We start from the raw sequence: 25,335 nt of genomic DNA on the forward strand, positions 1-25,335 counted from the left end.
GCCAAATTCAAATTTTTCCCCCTTAACAGAGACAATCAAAAAAAAAAAAAAAACGGCTCATCAGCCTGTTTGATGGTTCGGAGATTAAATACTTCAGAGGCAGCGACAAGGCAGGGGTCGGACCGTTTCCTCCCCCAAAAATCGCAGCCGAGCGGCGGCGTAGGGCCGACGGCGTGGCATCGGCGGCACACTGGAAGCCTTTGAAAGGGAAAGCTCGACTATCTCTTAACATCCGAGGCTGGCGTGGCGGCCAAACAGGGAGTGCTGACGGGAACATCAAAAAGCAACGCGGCAGAGGAGCCAGGATGGAAGCGGTCAGTCTGAAAACCGGTTAGCGCAGCATCGCCTCGGGAAATGTCGTTTCATCGCGGCCCCGGCCACGGCCCCACCAAATCTCCTGTCGGCCCGTCGGCCGCGCTGGAGGCCGGCCTGGCGCTTTATAGCCGCTTTGATATCGCAGACAGGCGGCCTCTCCTCCGGCCTTCCAAACCGCGGGGGAAGGATTAGACGGGGTGGGATGGCAGACCCCCGCCCTCTCCACCGACCCCACAGGAAGCCTCTTTTCTGCCCGCCTCGCCGCGAGCCGTTTCTCGACCTCCCAACGTTTGACGCCGGCCATTCGAATTGATCGAAAACGCGGAGCGGCCCGACGGCCAAGCTGCCTTCTCGAGTTTGGGAAGGTGACGGTGATCCGGGGCCACTTGGACCGACCATCTGTTTGGCCCCAGAACCCGGGCATCTGCTGCTGCCTTCTCTTGTTGGGCTCCGTCAGATGACAGGCCAGGACCCTCGCTGGGGGAAGCCCGCTCAGCTCTCGCGGCGACGCACGTTGCTGCCTACGAGAGACCGAGGAGGGAGGCCAAGTGCTGGCTGGGGTCACCCGCTTTGTTGTGAGAGCAGGCGGGAAGGAGGAAGCGACGGCAGCCAAGGTTTTGGGTTGCTTGGGGGGGTCTTGAGACCTCCCGGCAGAACTGCCCGGATGACTTTCAGGTACACGGTCACCGCTCTTTCCAAATGGCAAGACAAGAAGGAAGATTCCAGAAGCACTGAGGCGCATTGAACTCAAGCGCCTTCATGACGCAGCAACATGATCGACGTTTTCAACAGAGGTGTCCAAACGACGGCCCGGGGGCAATTTGCAGCATCCCATCCATTTTTCAGCGGCCCGCCAAATGACTCAAAAACCCCCCAACAATGACATTTGACATGGGCCGCAAGGTTAGTTAAAAAAAAGGGAGCGTGTGCTTTAGAATTTTTCTCTATATTCGAAGATACCTTTTTGGGTGCATGTGAAGATCATTCCATTTTAGAGGCAAAACTCATTTCATCCACTTTGTGCTCGCTGGCTGATTTATAAAGACAAGGCACCTCAAGGAACTGAAAAGTGGTCCCCCAACTACAGTTTGGGGTTTTTTTTTTTTGGTTCTGAAGGCGAAGATGGGCAGCGCAGAGCCGGATCTATAATGTGAGAGAGGGGGCTGTTAGCCACCCCAAAACTATTTGCCTTCACGCCTTCAACAGAAAGCTGCGAAACAATACAAGCGATCTCAAATTGCTTTCTTGACTGTCTTGAGCATGTTTCAAAAAGTGGACGACTTTTAAAGTGGCCCTTTCGTCCTTGCATTTTTCTGTCTTGCGGCCCCGCAACGACAAATTCACATGGACGACTGCGAAAGCATTTTCAAGGTGACTAATGTCATGTCACTCCATTGTGTCCACTTCTTTGCTTTTTAAGAACGAGCTTCATTGGGATCAGGAGAAAAGCATTTTCAAGGTGGCTTATGTCATGTCACTCCATTGTGTCCACTTCTTGCTTTTTAAGAACGAGCTTCATTGGGATCAGGAGCCCTCGCACCAAAACCACATCCCAGCTGATTGGCGTTCTCCCGGCGGGGCTGCTCTTCCAGGTCACAGATCTCTTCTGCATCATTTAGGCCATTCTGTTTGCTTGCCCCGCATTGACTTTTCTTTTTTTTTTTTTGTTCCCTCTCCAGTCATAAATCCGGCCGGCACTTCCTCCCTCATGAACGCTTTTCAGCGCTCATGACGAAATAACACAAGTTGTAAAGAGCAACAGGGATGCAGCTTAAAAAAAATAACAATCATCATGATAATAACCGTCATCATCATCATCATCATTTGGGTAGGCTTCCATTCTTCAACGCTCCCGCATTTAACTTTTCATGCATTTTGCAGCGGTGAATAATTAAGAATGTTGATTCCCTTACCATGAAATATTCATGCGGCGAGGATGCATAATTAAGTGCTTTAATTCCAGGATTTCTTGACGCACTCCTTGTTTAATTATCATTTGGTGGGAGACGGCTTGAATATAATCGGAGGAGACAATAGGAAGAAGCAAAAAATACAGCAGGCGTGTTGGGGGGGGGGGGGTTGAACATGACTTATCTAATGCCGAACATTCCAGCGTGCGGCAAACAACTTCGACACCAACGCACGACACGCTTGCTTATTGTGTACGGAGAATGCGCGACTCAACTCAACTTGTCGAGAATTTGAAAACAACCTCGCTGGACACATTGGAGCAAAAATCATTCACTCAACAACGAAAATGAATAACAAAGACAGTGAAAAGCACAAAAACAGTCAAACTAGAGTCGAGTCTCAAAAGCCATAGAATTTTTTAAAAAAAGTCCGAACAGACGAGGGAGCTCGCCGATTGTTCTGAGTCCACCTTTTGCTGACATCTGGCTGAAACTGAGTTCAAGGCTCTGGACTCCAAAAAGAAAATCATACTCGCTAAACAGAAGTGGAACCGAAAAGCAATCGCGATTGACGATATAATAATCCTTTTTGTTTGCTTTCACAATGTTCTCAAAATTACATCACAGCATTTTTTGAAAATCAAATTAGTTTTGCTTCGAGACTAGAAAACGCAGTTTGCTGCTATACACACACACACACACACGTGGATTTAAAATCTAAAAACTGGTGATACTATTAAAAAGGACACCGAAGGTTTAGTCGATTTATTGTCACATTTTTGATTGTTTCATAAAATCCTGCCTGTTTCTTGTCACTAAAATCTATTTTTCTCTGCTTGATGGTTCGGGACCCGTGTTTTTGGTGAAAACAAGCCATGTCCTACCGTTGGTGACGAAAGAAGGGAAAGTAGGTAGAAAGCGAGTTCTACAAGGCAAAGACGAGCATCATTTCTTTCTGCGCATGCATTGTCCGTCACGGGATTGAGAACAAACCAAAATCCTTAAGCAGCTGGCAGTATTTTGAAAATGGCCGCCAGCGAATGGGGAAAAAAAAAACACCATATTTTAAAATTAGGGGGAACTGCACCATGCTGCCCACCCCAAGAGCTTTTTTGTCTCTCAAAGAACCAAAAAAAAAAAAGACCTGACAAGGTGTTTGAGAGAATCACTGCACAACACAAGATTCAAAGAGTTCATTTGTCTGCTGCTTTGCATGACAGATGGGGCCCATTATTGCTCTGAATAATAGACGCAGAGAGGATTTATTGCGAGCCGCGTGGCTCAACTTTGACGGCGCACTCGGCGTTGGCCAGAAGCAAACAACCTGCCAGTGGCCACTTGCTGGAGGATCAACGACTTGGAAGCAATTCATTTGCTCAGACTTGTTATCGTTAAGTGTGATGAATATTTTACGGCCTCCTATTGATAGTCGAGAAAGTCGTTGAGCTAAAGCCATTTGGAGCTTGAAATTAACATTTTGGGAGATTTTAGGAGTTAAAAAAATAAAAAATAAAGCTGCAACCAGCCACCGGCATGCTCCCGATGTACTTCACAGTTCAATAGAGCGCGTACGTCGTGAAACGTGAGTGCGCGTGTCTTTGCGGCAAGCATTTGGTTCGGCACCATATCATGTGGATTCAAAGAACATGACGGACCGACGGTGACAGTTTGATTCGGCTTGGAAAAAAAATGGCGGACGGACGATGAGGGACGGGTGCTCAGGCCGCCGACGGAGGACGAATGACGGCCGACCTCTGCAAATAAAGCTTCAAGAAGTCACACAAATAAATCGAGCCGCGTCTCACCAATACCAGAGTCATAGTCGAGTCTCGACGAAGTCATGTGACTCAAGTTCACCACCTCTGCCGCTTCCAGACATCCAACGCGCCAGAAATCTTTACAATCGATCCCATGCCAATGGAAAAAAAAAAAAACACCGTCAACCCATTTCGTGGTTCGTGCCGTGCTCTCCGTCTGGAGGACAAAAACACTTGCGACTCCAAACGCGAATGCTGAAAGCTGCCGTCAAAGATAGTTGAGGTAGAAAGGCCTCCGGCGACGCTGCCAGACGCGAGCAGGTGGCGCGGCCGGGACGTCTCGCTGGCGCCATCACAAGCCCTTGCGCCTGCTGAGCAATTTCTCAGTAAAAAAAAAAAAAAAAAAAAAACAACAAATGCATGTTCGTAGCAAAAGCAAGTTCGTGAAGCTTGGGCTACTTTTCCGTTTGCATTCACTGCAAAGTCAAAAACAGCAAAAGGAGAAGAAACCCAGAAGGGTTGGCTCTCTGCGGCGATGCCAACGATGACAAATACTTCATTACTCCTTCGCTAGATTCTTTTCGGTATGCGACTGTACTTGTAAGATATCAACATCAGAACTTTGGATCTCGACCTCCAAGTTTTTGGCCACTTGGAGTAAGTCGTGAGGCTGAGTGCTGTTGCCACTTTTGGATTTCTGCAGGAATTTTGGAAGAAACATCACACGAATGGCAAATAAAGTGTGTCAGCCTGTGTACTGTACATGCGTGGGAGGGAAATGGGCGGGCTGGGGGGGGGGGATGAAAGACAGTTGAGACGTTAAAACGAGTGCATATCGACAGGATATGTTCGCAGGTAGCATCAAACGTAGCATCCGATGCCCTGGGAAGAGCCACGGAGACGCAACAAAAGACGCGGGGAACTCCTGCGCGCGTTAATTAGCACCCAGAGGAAGTGGAGGGAGCGCGTGGGGGGAGGAAGTGGGACGAGACGTGAGGGAGGATGACTGCTGCGAGGTTACCGGGGGATCCCCCGAGGTCGAGAGTGCACTCCGGGGAGGACGAGATGGAATTTAAAAAAAAAAAAATAATAAATCTGGCACTGAAATAGTGAAAGGTGCCAAGTTTATTCACAAGCGTACGAGCAGGTAAAGTTGCTTTCTTGACTTCTATTGTGCAGCGTGGCGAGAGGAGTCATCGCATCAATTATGTAGTCGTGCACAAAGTGAACGGGACGGGGCCGTGGACTTTTTTTTGTTTCTATTGTGCAAAGTGGCCCATTTGGCATGCATGTGACAAATGAGTCCGTCGTGCGTGGGCTCTCTCGAGTCGTTCAAGCCATCTAGTTTCAATCGACAGTCTTGTGGAAGAAAGCTGCTATCATGAATGAATGACGTTGTCACGGTTCTGTTTTTGTTTCGATTCCATTTGGCTTTGTTTGGTCGTTTAGCCTCACGGTTTTGTTCCGTTTGTGACCAACAGGTGGCGTGGGAGGGCTTCTCCTCCGGCGTCGCACCTGTTGCTCATCATGTCACTTGTCATCTCCAGTTAAAAGGACTCGCCGCGCCGACCACACGGTCGGAGGTTTTGGTTTGTTTGCTACATTGGTTTCTTGAGGTTTTCAGGAATTTGATTGTGTTTTGGATTTTGTTTTTCTACTGAACCTTTGCGGGTGTTTTTGCTGAAATATTTTGTTCAGCACACTCAAAGAGCGAACTCAAGCGTGACAAACGTACGCGGCTATCGGCTGACGAATGACTTTGTAAATTTGATCTACTTGTAAGTCTGGCGCAATAACCAGGAGCATGCGACTGTACTTTTTTTTTTTTTTTTTTTGGGACTTGCTATTTGTAACTGCTAAGTGAACGGCGGCACCCGACTGCGTGCGCCAGGCAGCTCGCGGCAAAGGCGTCGGCGTGTGCGAGGGGTGAACGTGGCAGAAAATGGCCATCTGTGCTCACGATAACGTTCTTGGGTTACTTAAAAAAAAAAAAAATTAAAAAAAACTACAAAAACTGCCCTACATGTTTATTTCGAGTGGTTCTGTTCCTTTCGTTATATTATGCAAGGTAAGAGTCAAGGTAACGTTTTTGGAGTTCAGGGAGACCGCCTTCGATGAGCCACTTTGGCGAAGAGGGCAGAGCGAAAGGGGCTTCCCGCCTTCACCTTTCATCGAAAGCCTTTCCTGCAAAACGAAAGGCCACTTTGCAGATATTTTTGCCGCTGTGGACTTGAAACGAGTGGCTGTGGATTTATTCTCCTTGTTGTGTTTGTTTCTCAGAACCCCCACGGAATTCAGAAGATCCAGACGTCGAATCGATTTTCAACAGGTCTTCCATCCGTCGAAGCTAAATAATGAAGATCCCCTTAAAAGACCGCCGCCATCGACGTGCGGCGCAGATAAAACACTGCGGCGGAGCTCTTCTGTCGCCCGACGGCAACGTTTGCGCTTTCGAGGAATAATTAAACCTCCCATTATGAGGACGACGGGTGTAGCCCCGGTAATTATCACTTCATAGGCTTTCCATTCCACCAGAACTTGCCTTGTGCGCAATTTTAATATTCCGCCGCTTTTTCCAGACTAACTAATCCGGTCGGGTTGTGAAAAAAAAAAAAAAACGGATTTGCCATCTGCGTTAATACGGTCAATGTGCTCTAACCCCACAACTGTCTCATTACGGGAGACAATAATCACGTAAAGTGGGGCAATTGGAGTGATGGCTACAACACCGGCGCAAAGGAGTTGCTGGTGGGGTTCCAGGGTGTAAGATTTCGGGGGTTGGGTAAGGGTCAGGAGATGAGGGGAAGGGTTGACTCATGTCGCGCAAGGGTCGGGGCTAACGCTAACTCTTCCGCTACTCGCCGCCTACGGTGAGCAATTATGCCAGTAGGCCGAAGGTCAGGCTTAAGTTCACTGTCAAGGCAACAGATAAGCGAGGTGCCTTCATGCACGTACACGAATGGAGCCATGGATATCTCATTTGAAATCCATTTTGAAATGCGGGCTTCGGTTGGGGCGGGTTTGATGAGCGTTCCCGGTGTTTTACTGAAAAGAGATTTGGTGACAATTCCCATTGAAAGTAGGTCACTCTGCGTGGAAACTGGAAATTCTTCATGCTAGTTTATGAGATACCTGCAGCCGAGATGGTGGAGGTGAAATGAGAGGATGGGGGTGGGTGGGGTGTTCCGCAATTTATTAGCCTCCGGCAATTAGCCGGGAAGTGCTACGGGCCCTTTTGATGGCGGGGTTGCTTAAATATGGAGGAGATAAGAGAGGCGCAGATGTAGCAGCCCACACCTCAAGGTAGACAGGAGCTCGATAGATAGCAGAAGCTCCTACAGGCGCAGATAGGCCGCGCGGGACTGATCCAGTGGTTGATAGCATCTGTCAATCACGCCACCGGGCTTGATTAATACATGCAGCTCACCTTGGGGGGGGTGAGGGGGGGAGTGTTTTGAAATGAGGCCAACTTGGGGGTCCAAAGGGCCGTGAGCAGAGGAGATGCCCCGCCAGCCGGGATGTCTCTTCTTGTCACGTCGACTGCTCTGTTCAGGTCAAGGTCACAGTTGACGTGTCGCCGTCTTATGGTTTCCATCACTGTTGTGATGAGGGACTGACGACTGTCCACCAGCTTGTGCGTCACTGTCACGGCTGGAGTCCATCAAGCCGTAAAAGGAAAAAAAACAACACATACATACATACTCTGCTTTTTTTTTGGGGGGGGGGGGGTCCACTCACACTACTGCAGCACGTCGGGTCAAGGGATTGTGTATGAACGGGAAAGATGTTGAAGGAAATGCTTACAGCAACCGATAAAGTGCACGGATGCCGTTGCCGCATGAAAGACGAGGTCAGCTCAAAACAGGACAAAAACACAAGAGCAATGTGGATGGCTTCGTGGCAACCGCACCAAAGGAGGATGACGGGTACGAAACTTGAGGATGCATCCTCGCTGTCACGCTAAACTAACATGGAACACTTTTGGTGTCTTTCGTCAGACATTTTCACCACCTGATGAGACGATAAGGCACACTTGGACATGATACGAGCGGCCGGAGGGAGCCGAGTGACAGCCAGAGGAACGGGCCTGATAAGAACCGGCGCAGACAAAAACCAGACAAGACGTGGACAAGGCAGACAAGGACCCAAAACCTGACGGGCAAGGGGCCCTCATTTGCGGCTCGCTGCCATCCGAACCAAATATGGTGAAGCTTACACGAACTTTTTAAAATGCAGGAACCTCTCATCCCGATTCCGCGCCACTGGCTTGAAAGCTTTGTGACAGGGCGGACGCGTCATTTCCACGGCTGACTCAAAAGTCCTCCTTCCGGAATGGCTGGAAGAAAACGGTATTCTCCAGTGCCGTCTGCGTCCTATCAAGTTGCCAGAGGTGTAAACTCCAGATGCTTTGGAATATTGTGCAACTTCAAATCAAAGGCACCTTGCACCGACTGCTGCCGCAACTGCCTGGGCGGCGCAAAAAGAAACACATTTGTCCTGCGAAAAGGAAATCCAACTGTTTCCACATGGTGATATAACAGGGTTCAAAAAGTTGATGAGATCGAGAAAGCCCGAGCTCAGTTTTCTGCACCCAAAAATGAGTTCAAAACAGTTGTCAGAGCAAACTCAAGAAAAAATTATGCTTCTCGCTGTCATCAGTCTGCTCTCACCGAGGACGAAAGAAATACGAGACGATTTACAGCCCAGAGGTTGAAATTCCGAGGAGGTGGACAATTTCAGCTCTCGAAAAGAGTCATCGATAAAAAATAAATGAGTCGTCGATGACTTGATTAATTGCTGCATGTCTAAAATCAATTCATGAGTAGTAGCGGCAGGAGTCATTGGGGGAGTGGCGCCCATGCAGGATGTGCCCCCCCCCCAAAACAAAAAAAAACTAGCCTCATGGGCCCTGTTATTTATCATCAAACTGCTGAAGTCTGGATGGACGGCTGCAAAGTTTGAACAACCCTCACCTCCATCTGCAGAAATAGGATGGAAGACTCCAAATAAAATATTCATATGAGATCCTGACGGCCTTCTACTCTCACGGTAAAAAAAAAAAAAACTCCGCTACTGATGGAAAATGAAGCGCTGGGCGGCGCGTGGGCTGCAAGTGGTTGACTTCTCCGGCGCTGCGCATCAAGTCTTCCTAATTCACCTGTGGTCAGCGCGCCCGTCGCCCGCCATCCGCTCCCCCATCCGTCTGAGTCACAGTCGATCCTCTCAGCTGCAACATTTGGGGGTGCTGGGGGACTCATCTTCATTAATTGGAACGGCGCTCCGATATGCTAATTACAAATCACAGAAAAAGCGCGGCGGGCGACTGGAGACGTGATCGGCGGCCGACCAAGAGCGTTGCCAGATGTTGTTTTATCGGCAACAAAAGGCGAGAAAAAAAAAAAAAAAAAGGCTGTTGGTGTTTCTGCGGCGGCTGAACAATGTGTGGCAACAATGAGGTCAATGGCGCCTTGAGTGACAATCTTGTATCTTAGATTGTTGACCGTTTTTATAGGTTTCGTTTCTTGTTTTCACTTTATTTGTTTTTGGATGTCTGATTTTTACTCCATGTGCAGCACGTTGCATACAGCAATGGTTATTCGTAAAGTGTTCTTTACAGAGAGAGAGAGAGAGAGAGAGAGAGAGAGAGAGAGAGATCTCCATCCATCTTCCAATCTGCTTCATCCTCACAAGGGTCACGGGGTTGCCAAAGCCTATCCCAGCCGTCTTTGGGCAGTAGACGGGGGACACCCTGAACCAATTGCCAGCCAATCTCAGGGCACACAGAGACCAACAACCATCCGCACGCACACTCACACCTAGCAACAATTTGGAGCCTGCCATGCATGTTTTTGGAATGTGGGAGGAAACCGGAGTACCCGGAGAAAACCCACGCAGGCTTAGGGGAGAATATGCAAACTCCACCACACAGGAAGGCCGGAGCCGGGATCGAACCCTGCGCCTCTCTCTCTCTATATATAAAAGCCTAGTCTCGTAGCCGTGCAGCAAGTGCAAACTTGAATAAATGTCATTTCGCCAGGTGCGCCTATCATAGGCGAGGTCCAGTCAAATTTGAAACTAAACAACATCCTTCAAACGCACAGCCGGATCTCTCTGCTTTTGAGTACATAAACGCCGCCGGCTGCTGTTTGAAGACATACGGCGCCGCGCAAAAGGGTCTTCAGACGGCAGAGAAACACTTCTTCCATCTCTGGGCGCTTTCAAGATCTCCTGGCTCCAGTCGGCACGGAAGCGAAAGGATAAGAGCCTCTCTCTGCGAGCCAGACGGCTTTTCTGCCGCCAAATTTGCATATCGGAGCGAGCGGCGCCTGGCTCCGAATTCAAAGGCAACGGAAAAAAGAAACAAACAGCCACAAAAGCAAATGAAGCTTTTGTGTTGGAGTAATCCAAGGATTGCTCTCCTTTTCAAATAGGTTGCGGCCGGCGGCGTCAAGAAATCGTTGGCGGCTGTTCGACGCTTGATATCGAGCACAAATTCTTACATTAGCGCGCGTCTGTTTTGCTAACTGCAAAAGAAAAAGCGATGCCAAGTGCTTCCTTTTTTTTTTTCTTGCTGACTGATTTCTTCCTCGATTGTGTAGCTCTTAAAAAGTGAGCTGGCAAAATCGTCGCCGCTTTCATGGCAGTGATGTTACCAACCGCACGCCACTCCAAAAAAAGAATCCATCTCTGTGGATGAAGGACAGTGAAAGGTTTCAGCTGTTTTTTCATGCGGACGCTCACGTCTCAACACGACAAGTCGAAAGCACTCCCAAGGCGAACGGCGTTTTCAGGTATTTATCGCAAGGCCGAGCGGCAAAACAAGGCGGTGTGACGCGTCGGCGCATGTTGCTTCGTTGTCTCGAATCCTCGCCGATGGCCACCTGATGTCTCCCGCAAACACACGGGAGGCACGCGGTGCGCGTTTCCATCAGAGGTCCGGCATTGCTGATCCTTGCTAGCGTCAACTCCGCTGACAAACGAAAACCCACTTTGGTGGGTGCTTCGGCCAGCTTTTTCGTTAGCAAAACATTCGTCCGTCAGTGACGGGTTTTCCGTCAGTGCTGATGGGGTGTTACGATCTCTGATCAATTGTGAATCTATCGTAAAAATGTCCCGAATGGTCTTCAGCATTGACCGGATAAGAGTCAAGTTAATCATCGGAATAGTAGCAGTGGCGTGAGCTAACACTGCTAGCAGCGCAGAGGGCGCACTTCCTATCACGGTCCTCGACGACCTCGTTGGCCAAAACAAATGCCTCGTGTCTCCCGTTTCGAAGCTGGGAGGGAGCCACCGACGTCCCCGGGCGACTATTTTGGGCCTCCCGTGTGTGAGGAAGTGGCAGCAAACAAGACATCCTTCATGCTGACACACAAAACAAATTACAAGGGAAACAGAAGCATAATATGTCAACGGAGCTAATGGTGTCAGGGCGATGGGGTGGGAGGGGCTGGCGGGGGGAGGGCGTCCGACCCAGAGAGAGACCAGCGCGTGGCCTCTTGCTTACGAGCGCATAAAAGCACCCAAACGGCGGCTGACGACTTTTGGCTACACACGATTAACGTTGCATTAGAGCAAGATTCATCAAACGTCTGTTACATTGCGGTGCGGAGCTCACAGGTGAGTTCCCCCCCCCACCCCCTCCCACAATGAATGATGCAGTGTGACTGTAGACAATAAAAGTGTAATTACACGCCTCGGGCTTTGGTGGCGGTGCTGGTGACAGGTGGATCAAAATGAGGAAGAAGGGATTAGCTGGACTTTTCATGGAGCTGTGGCAGCGTCGCCCCCTGTCCGGAGGGGCGATGGAGGGTGGGGGGGGGTCACCTTGGATGAGAGGCCATCAGTTTTAGTAGTCATTAAAGTCCTCATCTGGTCTGGGTGTTCACACGCACACATACACACACGCACACAAACACACAAAATGGATTGATTGTGTTTGACTTTGGAGGTTCCATTGTGCTGTTAAAGTTCACCGTTAATTTCACCACCCCCTCCCCCCTCATTTTTAATATGTCATTAGAGGGAATAATAGTGGACATGCAGAGTAATATCCTGCTTTGGTCTCCACCAAAAGGCGCCTCCGGTTCTTCCAGTTCTTTTGACTTTGCAGGAAATGATGCTCTCAGAACCTCTTTGCAGGGGGGCCTCAGCTGCCAGATTGCAAAGATCATTTGTTTATACGCGCGATGCCGAATTTGCAAGGCAAAGCTATTACATGATGCACCCCCCCCACCCCCACGGACAGGCCAAGTGAGCATGATGAATCGGACAATAAACACTTAAATACGGCGTCCGCTGGCTTCAATGCTGATCGGAATATTGGCCGCTGGCCATTACCTGGGTCGCCGCCCTCATGGCGTTTACAATACGGGCAAAGGTAAATGCGCATGCCGAGTTCCGTCATGCTGGCCCAATTTGGCGCCATCGCTAAACTGCCACATCAGAGCCGTCCACACAGAATCCAGTCAAGCATCTGCGTGGATTGTGTAGAATCTTTCGAGGGAAATAAATCATCCCCAATTTTTTTTCTGTTTTAATTTCAGCCACCACGACTGGAAAAAATGTTTCATCTCGATTCTTCTTTGAGAAGAGACGGACTAAGTGTATTTCCTTGAACTGTCGCCATCTAAGTGCAAACGCAGAGTGAAGCCCACACAAGTTGTCACACTCACACAAGGCCATTTATTACGCGATAAAGATGGGCGAGCGCGATTCTACAAGAGGAAAAAAAGGAAAACAAAAAGCCTTTTCAAATACGAGGAACAAAAAAAAAAAAAAAAAAAAGCACGCCGGCTCATCCATTTGCGTTTCGAACGCCGTAGGAATTATGAAGCCGTGTCGATAATGAAAGGATGAAATTGCATACGGATCAGCCATAAGCCATTAGCCATTAGCCATTAGCCTCCCACTGGCAACAAAGGCACCCAAAACACACAGCACAACCCCTCCAACCCCGCAAAAAAAAAACAAAACATGGATTCAGGTCGTTCCTGTGATTGTGACAAAAGTGAACTCCAACTTTGCGGCAGTCTCAAGGAATGGAGGGAATGCGCTCGGGCTCGTGGTCAACTCAATCACGGCGACTCGCTGATAGACGGAACGGAACCGAGAACGGAAGCGGCGATTTTAATCAAACAATCTTCGTAATGAGAATGGGAAGTTAATCCATTGTTACGCATTATTGGACTGCAAATGAAGGTCTTTGGGGTTAATTAACTAGCGAGCTAAGGACAATGTTAACGTAAGGCGGCCCTAATGCGGGGCAGGTAATCACACTCTCGGGAACACGGTCTGCAGCGCTTCGAGTCCAAGTCCAAGCGAAAGAAGTTTCAGCTTGAAAGTGAAAGTTCTCCTTTTCGGCATCACTTTCTGCTGACAGCTCAGACGCTCTGCCCTCCATTCAGAGCAGTAACGACTTGAAAATGTGTTGAAACGAAACAAATGGTTTCCCGCCTCGCCTTTGATTAAAACTCAATTGCCCAAAACTGCCATTTCCCAAGCCCGTGGACCAATTAATTTCATCATCGTTGAGTGGATGGAGGAATCCGGAAACCTTATTCCTCGCAAATGAGCAACGGCTGACAAAATGATTGGTGACCGACCGGCGCCGGGACTTTGCAGTCGGATGGCCGGCCGAGGAGCCTGACGAAGTCACTGATAAGCATCTGCCATCAAGTTTTCTTCAAAAGTCAGAACATTGACGTTCTATGCTACGGGTACCAAACTCTTGGAATCCCGGATAACAAAACGATTTTTTGCCCAATTTGAACCCACGCCAAAAAAAAAAAAAAAACATTTTTGGCCCAATTTGAACCCACGCCAAAAAAAAACAAAACAACAACAAAAACATGACAACTCAGCATGGTTGTTCTGTCCAAGGCATGGATGGGAAAACGGCGGCCCGCACTTTGAGTGGCCGCCTCCTCCGGGATCGTCACACTTGCAAAGTGAGGCAGAAAGGCAGCACGTGCACAGGACAGCAATTACGAGCAAAGTAAATATCTCCAAGCTGGTCAGATGTAACGGGAGCAGTTTTTCCTGTTTTGTTCCAGCGCGCCAAGAGAGCAACCTTTGCAGCTATTTTGGAAGGAGGAAGGAAAAAAAAAAAAAAGAGCAAAGTAAATATCTCCAAGCTGGTCAGATGTAACGGGAGCAGTTTTTCCTGCTTTGTTCCAGCGCGCCAAAAGAGCAACCTTTGCGGCTATTTTGGAAGGAGGAAGGGAAAAAAAAAAAAAAAAAAAGCTGCAGACGAATGCAAAACGCCAACATGGCCTTTGTAGACCTGAATATTAGCTTTTGAAATCCCTGGCTTCTTAGAAATACTGCGCTGACAAGCTTCTCACGATGAAGGCGCATACCGCAGCTCCTGGCGGGGACGTGAAAAAAAATAAAAGAATAAATGTGATCCTTTCATGTGGCCTTTCGATGTAAGCTCAAATCGCTTGAGGTCATCTCAAGTGGCTTTTAATTGGAACGTGAATGCCCCTGAGCTTTGCAAAAGTAAATCTGATGTCGCAACAGCGGCAACAGCACATGGATTTGGATTTTTTTTTCTTTTTTTTCCCCATGGTATGGGACGACTGCTTGGTAAACAAACACAGTGCAGCTCAGCCTCTGGCAAGTGCTTTTGGCAGTATGTGGAGCTAAATGTCAGTGCGTCAAACATATTTAAAAAAAAAAAAAAAAAGAAAGCCACTTCCAGTGGCATTGAAATGGCCTCTCCTGAGCTCTTCAGAGGCAAAGCACGAACAAATTTCACAGTATCATAGCCGTATACGATCAAGACTTCAGCTGTCATGGAGTGTCACATTGTTGCTAATGTTGCGTTTGCCTGAGTTCATTGGTTCCACTTTCCTAAAAAATAAAATTTAAAAAAAAAAAAATGTGATTTTAACGCTTGCACATTTATTATCTGTTCCTGCGACACTTTGTATTTGGTGCGACCACGCTAGATATACTCCAGCCTGCTCACGTCAGCCATCCATTTTACCACCAAAACAGCACACGTGTGCCATTGGTCCGAGCAAAAAACAAAAGTCAGCGAATGAGTCAGTTGCTCGATGATCACGGTCACTCCGTCCAACTTCCCATCACGTCCATATTTGAAACCACATATGTACGTTTCTGGCGTTTCGCGATCCGGCGGCAAAAAGCCATCAGACATTTGGCAGGATGGATTTGATCTTTTCACCCCCCCCCCGTGTCACGTGAACGCGCAAGTGGCGATAGACGCAGCTTTCTTCAATGCCACCATCAACAAACAAACACTGCGATCCGGCGGCAAAAAGCCATCAGACATTTGGCGGGATGGATTTGATCTTTTCACCCCCCCGTGTCACGTGAACGCGCAAGTGGCGATAGACGCAGCTTTCTTCAATGCCACCGTCAACAAATAAACACTCGATGGCACGGACCGAGGCAGAAAATAGGCCTTGGATGCGAATCGAAGGTGTCAATCGGATTCGGTGGTCAATCGGCAAAATGATGGACAGAATAATCGCCGACTGAAATCGTCGTGAGTTCCAAACACACGATGGCACGGACCGAGGCAGAAAATAGGCCGTGGGTGCGAATCGAAGGCGTCAATCGGATTCGGTGGTCAATCGACAGAATAATCGCCGACTGAAATCGTCGTGAGTTCAAGCTCTATTTGAGATACTGTTTGCCGCTTTGCGTGAGGGCTCGTTCCATTTCCCCTGGTGAACGGGGGGCTTCCCTGCCCATTCGTATGAATGGGAAGCGCGAAATGCGGCGCCGTCCTCTTGAAGCCCACCGAGGCTACTGAGCCACACGACCAGACAGGACTTCAAGCTCCTCATCTCCTATGAAAGATGGGACGCTGAATTATTCACGGCGCGTTGATGTATAAATATAGCTCTGGAAACGCGGCGTAGCCCTCTTATCCAGTTCGTCGCGGCGTATAGACGCAACGGCGCCCACGCGTTCTGGCGGCTACATACAGGACGACGTGGATTTTTTTTTTTTTTTCCTAAAAGGCGTGGGCGTTTGAGAAAGTGATTCTTCTGCACACGCAAAAGCGGAATTATTACGCCCCGGAAGAACAGCAAGCTTTTGGTTTGTGCCTTCCTTGCCCTTTTCAATAGCCAGACAGCAACGTTGTGAGTCATCAATTTGCCGGTTTAACTAAAAACAACAAATGTCTTCATCGTGTCAACAGTAAAAAAAAAAAAAAAAAAAAAAGCTCACAAGGCACATAGTGTGAGTGATTTTAGCCCCGATCCCCAGCAGCCTTCACTGTGCCCCCTTGAGCCCCCCGAGACACCAGTCAACACACATTAATTAAAAGCAAAGACGCTGATTTCATTTTTCTGTCAGCCTGTTGCCTAATATTCCACCCAATTAGTTTGTACAGCAATTCAATCCCTCTGGCCGGCTCGCTGCTGTCCTGCCGTGGCACGGACGCCGCTGGCATCCCGCGGGAAAGGGGGGGGGGTTGCCCAATTTACACTTTCATTCAATTTCAAAAGAGCATAATGCAATTACAAATATAATCTGACCCAAAAAAAAAAAAAGAAAAAAAAAAGACGGCTGATAGAGACCTGAAAAATGTTAATAATGTGGCGCTTTTGATCCGGACCGATGCATGCTAACGGCATCGCGTATGCCAGGGGTGTCCACACTTTTTCATTTGAGGGCCGCCAACAGAAAAATGGAAGAGCCACTTTCAAATGTGCCCACTTTTTGAAACACACTAAAGTCAATCAAGGAAGCAACGATATATCGTTTGTACAGTCCGGTTCATTTCATCAGCTTTCTGTTAAGGGCGATGAGCTCTGCACTTCACGGCGCCCGAAAGCCATCTCCATATTCAGAAGCATAAAAGGAAAAAAATAATGCAGCAAGGTGACCATTTTTCAGGTACTTGAGGATCATTCATGTGACGTCTTCATCAGTCAGCCAGAGAGCAAGCACCAAGTGCAAGAAACTCCTTGAAAATGGACTCATCTTTGCTCACTTCAGTGGTTCGAAGATAAATTGTGTTGTTCTTTTCATCAGAAATTTGTATCTTCAAAATTCTGCAGGATATCAACTATTTTTCTGACATCCTGCCTTCTCACTCTGCTCACCTACCCCTTTTTTAACCAACATTGCGGCCGGCGTCGATTGTCACTTTCAGGGTTGTGGGGTTTTTTTTTGGTCATGTCGCGGACCGCTGGAAAATGGATGGTGGGCCGCAAATGGCCCCCGGATCTTAGTTTGGACACCAATATCGTAAGTCAAATGGGAGTGTTTATGCATCATCCGGTCGTGGAACTCACCCGTTCTGCAGGATATCAACTATTTTTCTGACATCCTTCCTTCTCACTCTGCTCACCTACCCCTTTTTTTAACCAACATTGCGGCCGGTGTCGATTGTCACTTTCAGGGTTGTGGGTTTTTTTTGGTCATGTCGCGGACCGCTGGAAAATGGATGGTGGGCCGCAAATGGCCCCCGGATCTTAGTTTGGACACCAATATCGTAAGTCAAATGGGAGTGTTTATGCATCATCCGGTCGTGGAACTCACCCGGCCAAGCTGCCAAGTCATGCATGGATGGAGAAACTGTGTGGAAGGGCCAAAACCTCAAGTTCCGAACTTGACTGTTGTGGGGGGGAGATTGTTGCATTCCAGCTGGCGATGAGAAGCACGCAAGGCAGAGGGCCGGTTCCTCGCGAATCAAGTTCCAAATGCAAACCAATGATTTCCATATTAAAATGAAGCATTTTACAAAAATGCCATTTGAATTCGCAAAGAAAGACCTCGCCCGCGTGTCCCTTTTCAAAATGCGGCCCTCCAATGCAACACTTTGCTCCGCCCTGTGTGACAAATCATGCGCACTCAAAATAAAATTATATTTCCCTAGAATTGAAGACGACTCCCCAATTTCAATTTTCCACGGTTTTGCATTTCGAAGTCCGCCGACGTGCCTGCGACACAAGAAAGCGCCGCCTTGCTGGAGCACTTTGGTTTACGCGCTCGTATTTTTTGATAAGCGACACCGAAACTACATGTCGCCCGCGCGCATCATTGCCTCGAAATAACAGCCAGGGCGTTTTCACCCTAATTGCGTCAGCCAAATCCCTTGGGATTCCATCTTAAAAGCCCCTCGGACTTGAAAGGTGGCAGTAAACTTGAGCGCTTCTATCTCCCGGAGAACGGCGGCTGTGATTGTCGCCGGCTTTGAGGAGGAATGCGAGGCAATCCAAAAAAGCTGAGGGTCGTGACGAGAATGGGGGAGGAAAACAACTCCCCGCAGCTATTTGGATCATTTTCCAAATTGAAAACTCGCCGCCGCCGCAATAAAATGTAACCGGCGCCGATTTCGAGCGAAAGAGTGAGAAGCGTTCGCCATGCGAAGAGTCAAATAGGAGCTTGAGCAAAGGGCGACTTGCAGTGTTTGAAAGACGGCGAGACAAACTCATTGAGTGCACGATACCGTCAAACACAGACGAGATAACCAATAGGGAAAAGCAAAAACCTTCAACATTAGGCAGTTCAAGTGCCACGGGAACAGAAATAAAGGTTTGCGGTTTACCAATAAATTGCGATGACCTTTCAAATGGCTCGTGTTATCAGTGTTTAATCTCCAAGGACTTCCGCCATGTTGTCCATGCGAAGAGTCAAATAGGAGCTTTCGCAAAGGGAGACTTGCAGTGTTTGAAGGATAGCGAGACAAACTCATTGAGTGCACGATACCGTCAAACACAGACGAGATAACCAATAGGGAAAAGCAAAAACCTTCAACATTAGGCAGTTCAAGTGCCACGGGAACAGAAATAAAGGTTTACGGTTCACCGATAAATTGCGATGACGTTTCAAATGGCTCGTGTGATCAGTGTTTAATCTCCAAGGACTTCCGCCATGTTGAGTCGCTATTGCGCAACTAGCGCGCCGCATTGAAAGGCAATGAAAGGATCCGCGGTGGTTGAGCTTGATTGATTGATTGGCAGTGAGCACTCCCACTGCGGTGCAGCCCCCCTTCTCACAGATGCGCTGGCTAGCTCTCATCTGTAAAATTACCAACGCTGGGTCTAACCCGCCCCTGTGCAGATTCAGACTGTGATCCACTGGTCACGAAAAAAAATATATACGTATATTAGGAAATATGCATTCACACTGTTATAAATGATAGCATCGATCGCTAACAGTAGCTACAGGTGGCATATAAACAGTGTCGGGAAACTAAAGTGAAAGAAGAGTTCCAAGGTGTTCAAATTGTGCTTTTCAAGCTCACTCGTCTATTCGCGGACGTGTCGCGGCCTGCTCAGTGAGCGAGTGACTTACGCCAGCTATCAACAAATACTAGTTGTGCCCCGTCACTTGCTAGTGGGCACAGAGGAGCCTTCCTCCTGTTTGTATTCTTGCCACCAACAAGATGCGAGGTCAATGTCAAGAGGTTTGCCGTCATGCCATTTGAGATATCAAAAAGTCAAACTCATTCTGCAGCAGGAGCCTCCAAAATACACATTTTGTCGATGATTGTTCTGTCGGACAAATACACCACAATCTCTGTCACGTCCACTAGCAACTCAGGCGAAGGTCGACGCCCGCTCAACACACAGAGCTTGTCTCTCAATCAAGACGTCTCACTTCTTTGACAACAGTTGCTTTTCGACAAGGCTTTCACAGCATCTCGTGACTCAAAAACTGCAAACAGATGGAGGGCTGGTGACTAGGCGGGGGATCGGCGAAACGGAAGGTGAATTTATGAATAGCGAGCCGCAATTATGCGGCGGATGATCGTATTCAACATCAAAAGAAAAATTGTTTGACTCCCTTGAGTGCATTTGTCATCGATAATTCATTTTTTGAGTAATATTGCAAGAATACCATTGGCCATACCCGGAGTGGGTAATATGGACACCCGGGCGGGTTCCTGGTGGGCCGGGCTGTACATGCCCACACATTAAATTCCTCTGTTCTGTCTTGAAATCAGCAGATAAAATGTGCTTGTGACATTTAATCTACCTTTCCTTGACAAATAGATTCCAAACACATGAACTGATACCGGTAGGCCATTGCATAACGTATTGCAAGGAATGCACCGCCTTGGTGACGAAGGGTGTTGTCGCCAAGCCACATTCATTTAACACAGGCCTTGAGCCGACACCGGCGGAACATAAAATGACACTTTCAAGAGGCATAACACTGTCACAAGTGTTACTTGTAAGTGCAACAAAGCATGCTGCGAAAGCGTCCTTCCGTTTTCTTTACCGGGACCTTGTTGCGGTGGGACGATCGCAACGTTAGCTTCAGTCCGCAAACAAGTGCGGCGACCGGAAGCGGTGCGAATAGGATTCAAATATGAGCGCTAACAGGTTAGCTGTCTAAATGCGGCCGGCTTAGCAGCGCTTGCTAAATCCGCCAAATCTCTGTTTGTCCATTTGGACCCTTGATGTTCTCATATTTGTTCACCGGTTGTGATCTTGTCAACACATTGTCATGTTCATTTTTGAGCAAATGCAAAAAGAATATCCACGTTGGAGGGAATCGTAGGCCATTTCAAAAGGAAAAACGGTCACAATGTAAATGTGAATTTAAGTGAGTCGGGCTGAGCCAACGACTCCGTGGTCATTTCGCTCCTGATAATGAGGGCGATATTCCATTTCGGCAGCCTTTCATGTCTACAAATGTGGATCTCCGTTCCGAATGAACCCGTGGCATTATTTGCTTTACTGCGCTGATATATATACACCGTAGAGATCTTCCAGTGTGGTTCTGACCGCGCAGGTCACTGCCCTCTATTTCAGCAGAGGCCGCGCACAACTGCAGGTTCGCCCTTGGCTGTGAATCATTTGTGCGCCAAAAAGTTGCATTCATCATCGCTAATAATCCACTCCGGCCTTCAAAGTTCCATCCGCTAGAAATGAAATCAACTCTCGTTTCTTTTGACAATTATCGCGGCAAATAAACACCAAGTAGGAAGAGGCAAAAGTGCACATATAAGAAAAAAAAAATTGCCTTGGTGAAGCAAGATTTCGGAGCTGGAAATATCAATCCACGGGCGAGTGCCGACTCATTAATTAAGGCTGAACTTCGGGGCGACGTGGAGAACGAGTCAAAGTGGCGAGGAAATCATTAAATTGATGGTGGCGGCCGCTGTGCCTCTTTGAAGACGCCCCGAGATCCCGCTGCGCGCTAACAACGCCGACGGGGGCCGCATCTCGGCCTCCTCGCTGAAATTAGAGGGTCCCTTTAATCCGACAATGGGGATTACGTCCCCGCAAGAGACGGCGAGGGGCGACGCGCTCCCACGGAGGAGAGTCGGCAACACCTCTGCACGTCAAGCAAAAATCACAAGTCTCACACGTTGGGGAAACTTCAGAGGGGAGTGCCACACCGAAAGGCGAAGAAACTCGTTCGGAGGATTCGAAAGAAGGCTGCCAAAGAAAGCATGGTAGAAATTAAACAAAAACAAAAACGATACCTACCAGCCATTTCATTGCAAATTAGTTTCTGACTTCAAGTTACATGCGTTTCCCAGGAATGGCAGCAGTTCCTGCGTTAATTTGACCCGCTCGGTGTCAAAGTCAAGGCCCGGGGGCCAGATCCGGACCCCCACATCACTTTATGTGGCCCGCAAAAGCAAAACATGCGTGTCGACCTCCATGATCCTTGCTAAAGTCCGTACCCAAATGTCAAATTGTGACGTGTGATCATGAATGTTGGGATTTCGCAATCCTTTTGTTCGCCTGCTTACACTCACTTGAACATGAATCGACCAAACAATCAAGAAGTAGCCGTTTTTAAGCAGCGACGAGTTCAACGAAGGCTAAAGCGACATCCGAAACTTGGTCAGTTTTCCTCTTCACCAAAAAAGACCAAGATCTGGAAAAAAAACCAAATGCAACAAACAAATAGTTGACTTTTGCGATGACAAAACTCGTCATCCATCAATTGGTTGTGTACAAGTAATAATAGGATGAGATGATGACGTCAACAAGTATTGGGTTTCACTGCGGTAACGCCCCTCGGAGGGAAGACGCAACTCCAAAGTGACCCGTGACACAAATGAGTTTGCCACCCCTGCGCTTCATGTTTAGTCCGATCAGAAACAAAACAAACATCTTCCATCTAACTCACGAACAACTTCTTTGCAAACCAGTTGCCAAAGCACAGCAAGCGGCCGACTTAACCCTCCCGATGCGTGAATATCTCAAACGTGGCAATAATTTTCCTGGGTCAAATCGACCCCCGGTACTCCTCCAAACGTGCAAGAAACAAAAGAAAACCAGTCGCAATATTTCAGAACCATTTGACTGCAAATATGTGCCAAACGACGACAAACCAGGGTGATGTTTTCATGCCTCTGGAATGGCGTGAAGGCTTCTCGGTCAATCTGACCCATGAATCCCATCCACACTGTTTCTATCCCATCGGGAATCACCACAGCAAAATAGTCGCCCAAGTACAGCAGAAGGCTGAAAGAACCCTCCTGTTATGTTGGCTTCTCGTTCATTTTCCTTCGGACCGTTTGACCCGGGATGTGTTCAATGATCCAAACGTAACAAATTCCAAAGGTGAAACCAATTTGACCCGCAACTCAACAGGAGGTTTCTCTCCGCCCAAAAGTCCGCGGAGGCAAAGTGTCGGCCTCGACGTCCTCGGCATCCCAGCCGAGGCCACCTGGCATCACATCGGCGCCAACGCGCCCGCCGAACGCCAAACACGAGGACGCGCGCTCTCTTACCTCCCTTGTTCCATCTCCCTTTGGTCCGAGCCGGGTAGGTGGCTTCGGGACATCCGGAGAGCACCAGGAGAAACAAAACAAGTTCAAAGGCGGGGAGGAATCCAGACGCCGACCTGGGAAACATGTCCAAGGAGTTGCTGGTGGCCCGAGACACTCTCACATGGCTCCTGGGGCGGGAAGCCACGCGCGGGCTCTCATCCGTCACGCTGGCGTCAGCGGTTAAGTCTCCAGCTCGCCCGCCATTCTGCCGGTGCTGCCGCTCAAGCCGCTCGCGTGCGATGCCACCAGCTGGGGGGGCGGGGGGGGGGGCTTCCTCACTGGTGCTGCTGCTTCATCCCCCGCCTTGGCCTTGAGGAGCGCTGGGGGGGAACCGATGGGAACGCGCAGCCTGCCGCGCCGCGATGCCACGCTCAGCGCGGTGCATCGGAACTCACGCTCGCTCACACCCACAGAGCCAGACAGACGGACAGCGCTCCCTCTCTCTCTCGCTCGCTCGCTCGCTCTCTGTCTCTCTCCAACGCTCTGCGTCGCGTAACGCCGCCGCTGTGGGTGCCGTCGCAGCCGCTGAAGCTGCTGTGACTGCTTCTGCTTCTGCTGCTGCTGGAATAGCCTCCCTCCTCGATCACTCTGGGGCGGGGTGGCGAAAGTCATTCCACAGCACTCAGGCTTCTGTTGCGAGAGATGGGAGCGTGATCCACCTTCTGCATTCTACAAAGGACTGATGGGAAACCTGGGAAACATAAAAAATAAAAAAATAAAAAAAAAAGATCTCAGAGGACGAAAGTCGCAGCGAAAAAAAGCTCAAAAAAGCTCGCGCTCATATTTACGGTGACGACCTTGACGGGCATTTTTGACTGGACGGACTGTGTAAGCTCGATCGAAGTAGCAAGAGAAACGAGAGAAGGCAAAGTAGCCCGAGAGGGAATCGGGATCACTTTGTCAAGTGTCTCCAAACAAGACAAACATTCTGAAACGTTTCTGCTCCAGCCCAAGACAAGCCCTTATTCTGACCATCGGTGATCATCATGGACGACGGCGAAGGATTCAACCCAAACGAACATTTTTCCACAAACTATTCGACCAAACGCTTGCGTGCATTATCAACTTAACGCGAACCCAAACACTTCCTTATGCCCTACCCCTCATTTAACCACCCGTTGTTCCTTCATCTTCAACCAACCCCCTTCGACCCACCAATCCCTGATCCTCTAACCTAACCTTGCCTGTTCTTTCTTCACCCCCAACCAAACCTGGAGAATCCCATATCCGAACCATCCCTCCATCTCCTCCCTCGTATCCCCTGAGACTTAACACCGAGCCGTGGTAATTCCCTTTCTGCCCCAACATGTCATCCAACTCCCGCAATCTACAAAGGACTGTTGGAAAACCCAGCGAACCGATAGAGGTGTCCGGGGACCAAAGGTCAGCCCGGCATATAGCTCACGCCCGTATTTGTGTTGATCTTGACCGTCAGGAGTGTCAACTGTATCACAGCCGGCAGTGTAAGGATTCATTTTGACCGGAGGGGAGATGGCGCATCAGCAAGAGAAGATGGGAAAGGGGCAAACTGGATCAATGGGGGAGGATCGTGCGACCGGTGGCATCGGCTTGGCCAAGCCAAAGTGGACTCAATAATGATTCGCATCCGCTAGGCCACTTAGCATCGCCTCGATTATACTCGTGTGGAGTCGACAACGGTCAGGGACATGCAATCAACAGACGCTTCTCTTTTTCTTAATCATCGGTCACGAGGCTGGATGCAAATCGGAGCACGTTTGGGCACATGCGCCATCGCTCTTCTGGTGGGACGCAATGGTGCCAAAAAACTCACGGAGTCGGTGGCCAGAGTCCGGCGCAACAAATCATTGGGGCCAGTCTAAGAAACAGTTTCAAGCACAGAGCTCGGGCCACTTTTGTCGGTGGGAAAAGAAAGAACCGGTGCTAACCCGGGCAGGGGCTCAGAACGAGCACAAGCGCAGTGGAAAAAGGCCATGCGAGTGTTTCAGTTCTCTTGTAAACTTCACAGACTGCGTCAGCCCATCGATCGCATAGGAAGTTGCTGGATGAGCGAGTTCTCTCTGGGCTCCACCTTTGCCCCGTCTTGTTTTTTTTTTTTCCCCTCCCGGACCGAGATAGCGGCCACACTTGAAAGCCTCATAACCTCGGAGCTTTGTCAGCTCCGCAGTTTCTACCGCTCCCGAGTTCATAAAACAGGCGCTTAGCCGCAAGTGGGTGGCTCGAACAGGCATCAAGACCTCCGACTTTATGTCCCTAATTACAGCTTTCCAAAGCCATCTTTTTTTTTTTTTTTTTTTTTTTTTTTAGCCTTGCGGCACAAATTAATATTCACACGCAATCCTTGCTCATTTTCTACCTGCCCACCCGATTTTAGCGTTCCGTCACGCTCTCGCGGGCTTGTCGCTAATCGCAATCACTGAGAATATAATTAACCTTTCCGCACACTCGGTGTGAGAGAGACGTCTGTTTTTCCGTTCCAAGTAGCTAACAGGAACATCTGTCATTAGCGCAAACCTCGTTACAAAGAACACTTGTCACTTCTTGCACGGTCACAAGAAGGGGTACATTTGGCAACTTCCAAATTGACTCATCTTTGGCTCGCTCTGGTACAAAGTATTCTCCAAAGCTGTAAAGGGTAGCAGCG

General features: G+C 48.8%; 1 protein-coding gene across 1 annotated transcript in view; it reads right to left on the minus strand.

Annotated features, from left to right (window-relative positions):
• The window catches only part of robo2 (roundabout, axon guidance receptor, homolog 2 (Drosophila)), a 294,794-nt gene extending 271,400 nt beyond the window's left edge, over positions 1–23,394 (minus strand). Inside the window, exon 1 of the mRNA XM_019865530.1 lies at positions 22,674–23,394. Within this exon, the coding sequence (XP_019721089.1) occupies positions 22,674–22,797 (124 nt within the window). The 5' untranslated portion in view covers positions 22,798–23,394. The remainder of the gene's footprint in view (positions 1–22,673) is intronic.
• Positions 23,395–25,335: the final 1,941 nt, after the last annotated feature.

The sequence above is a fragment of the Hippocampus comes genome, unplaced genomic scaffold (assembly GCF_001891065.2).
Source record: "Hippocampus comes isolate QL1 unplaced genomic scaffold, H_comes_QL1_v1.1 scaffold140, whole genome shotgun sequence".
NCBI lineage: Eukaryota > Metazoa > Chordata > Actinopteri > Syngnathiformes > Syngnathidae > Hippocampus > Hippocampus comes.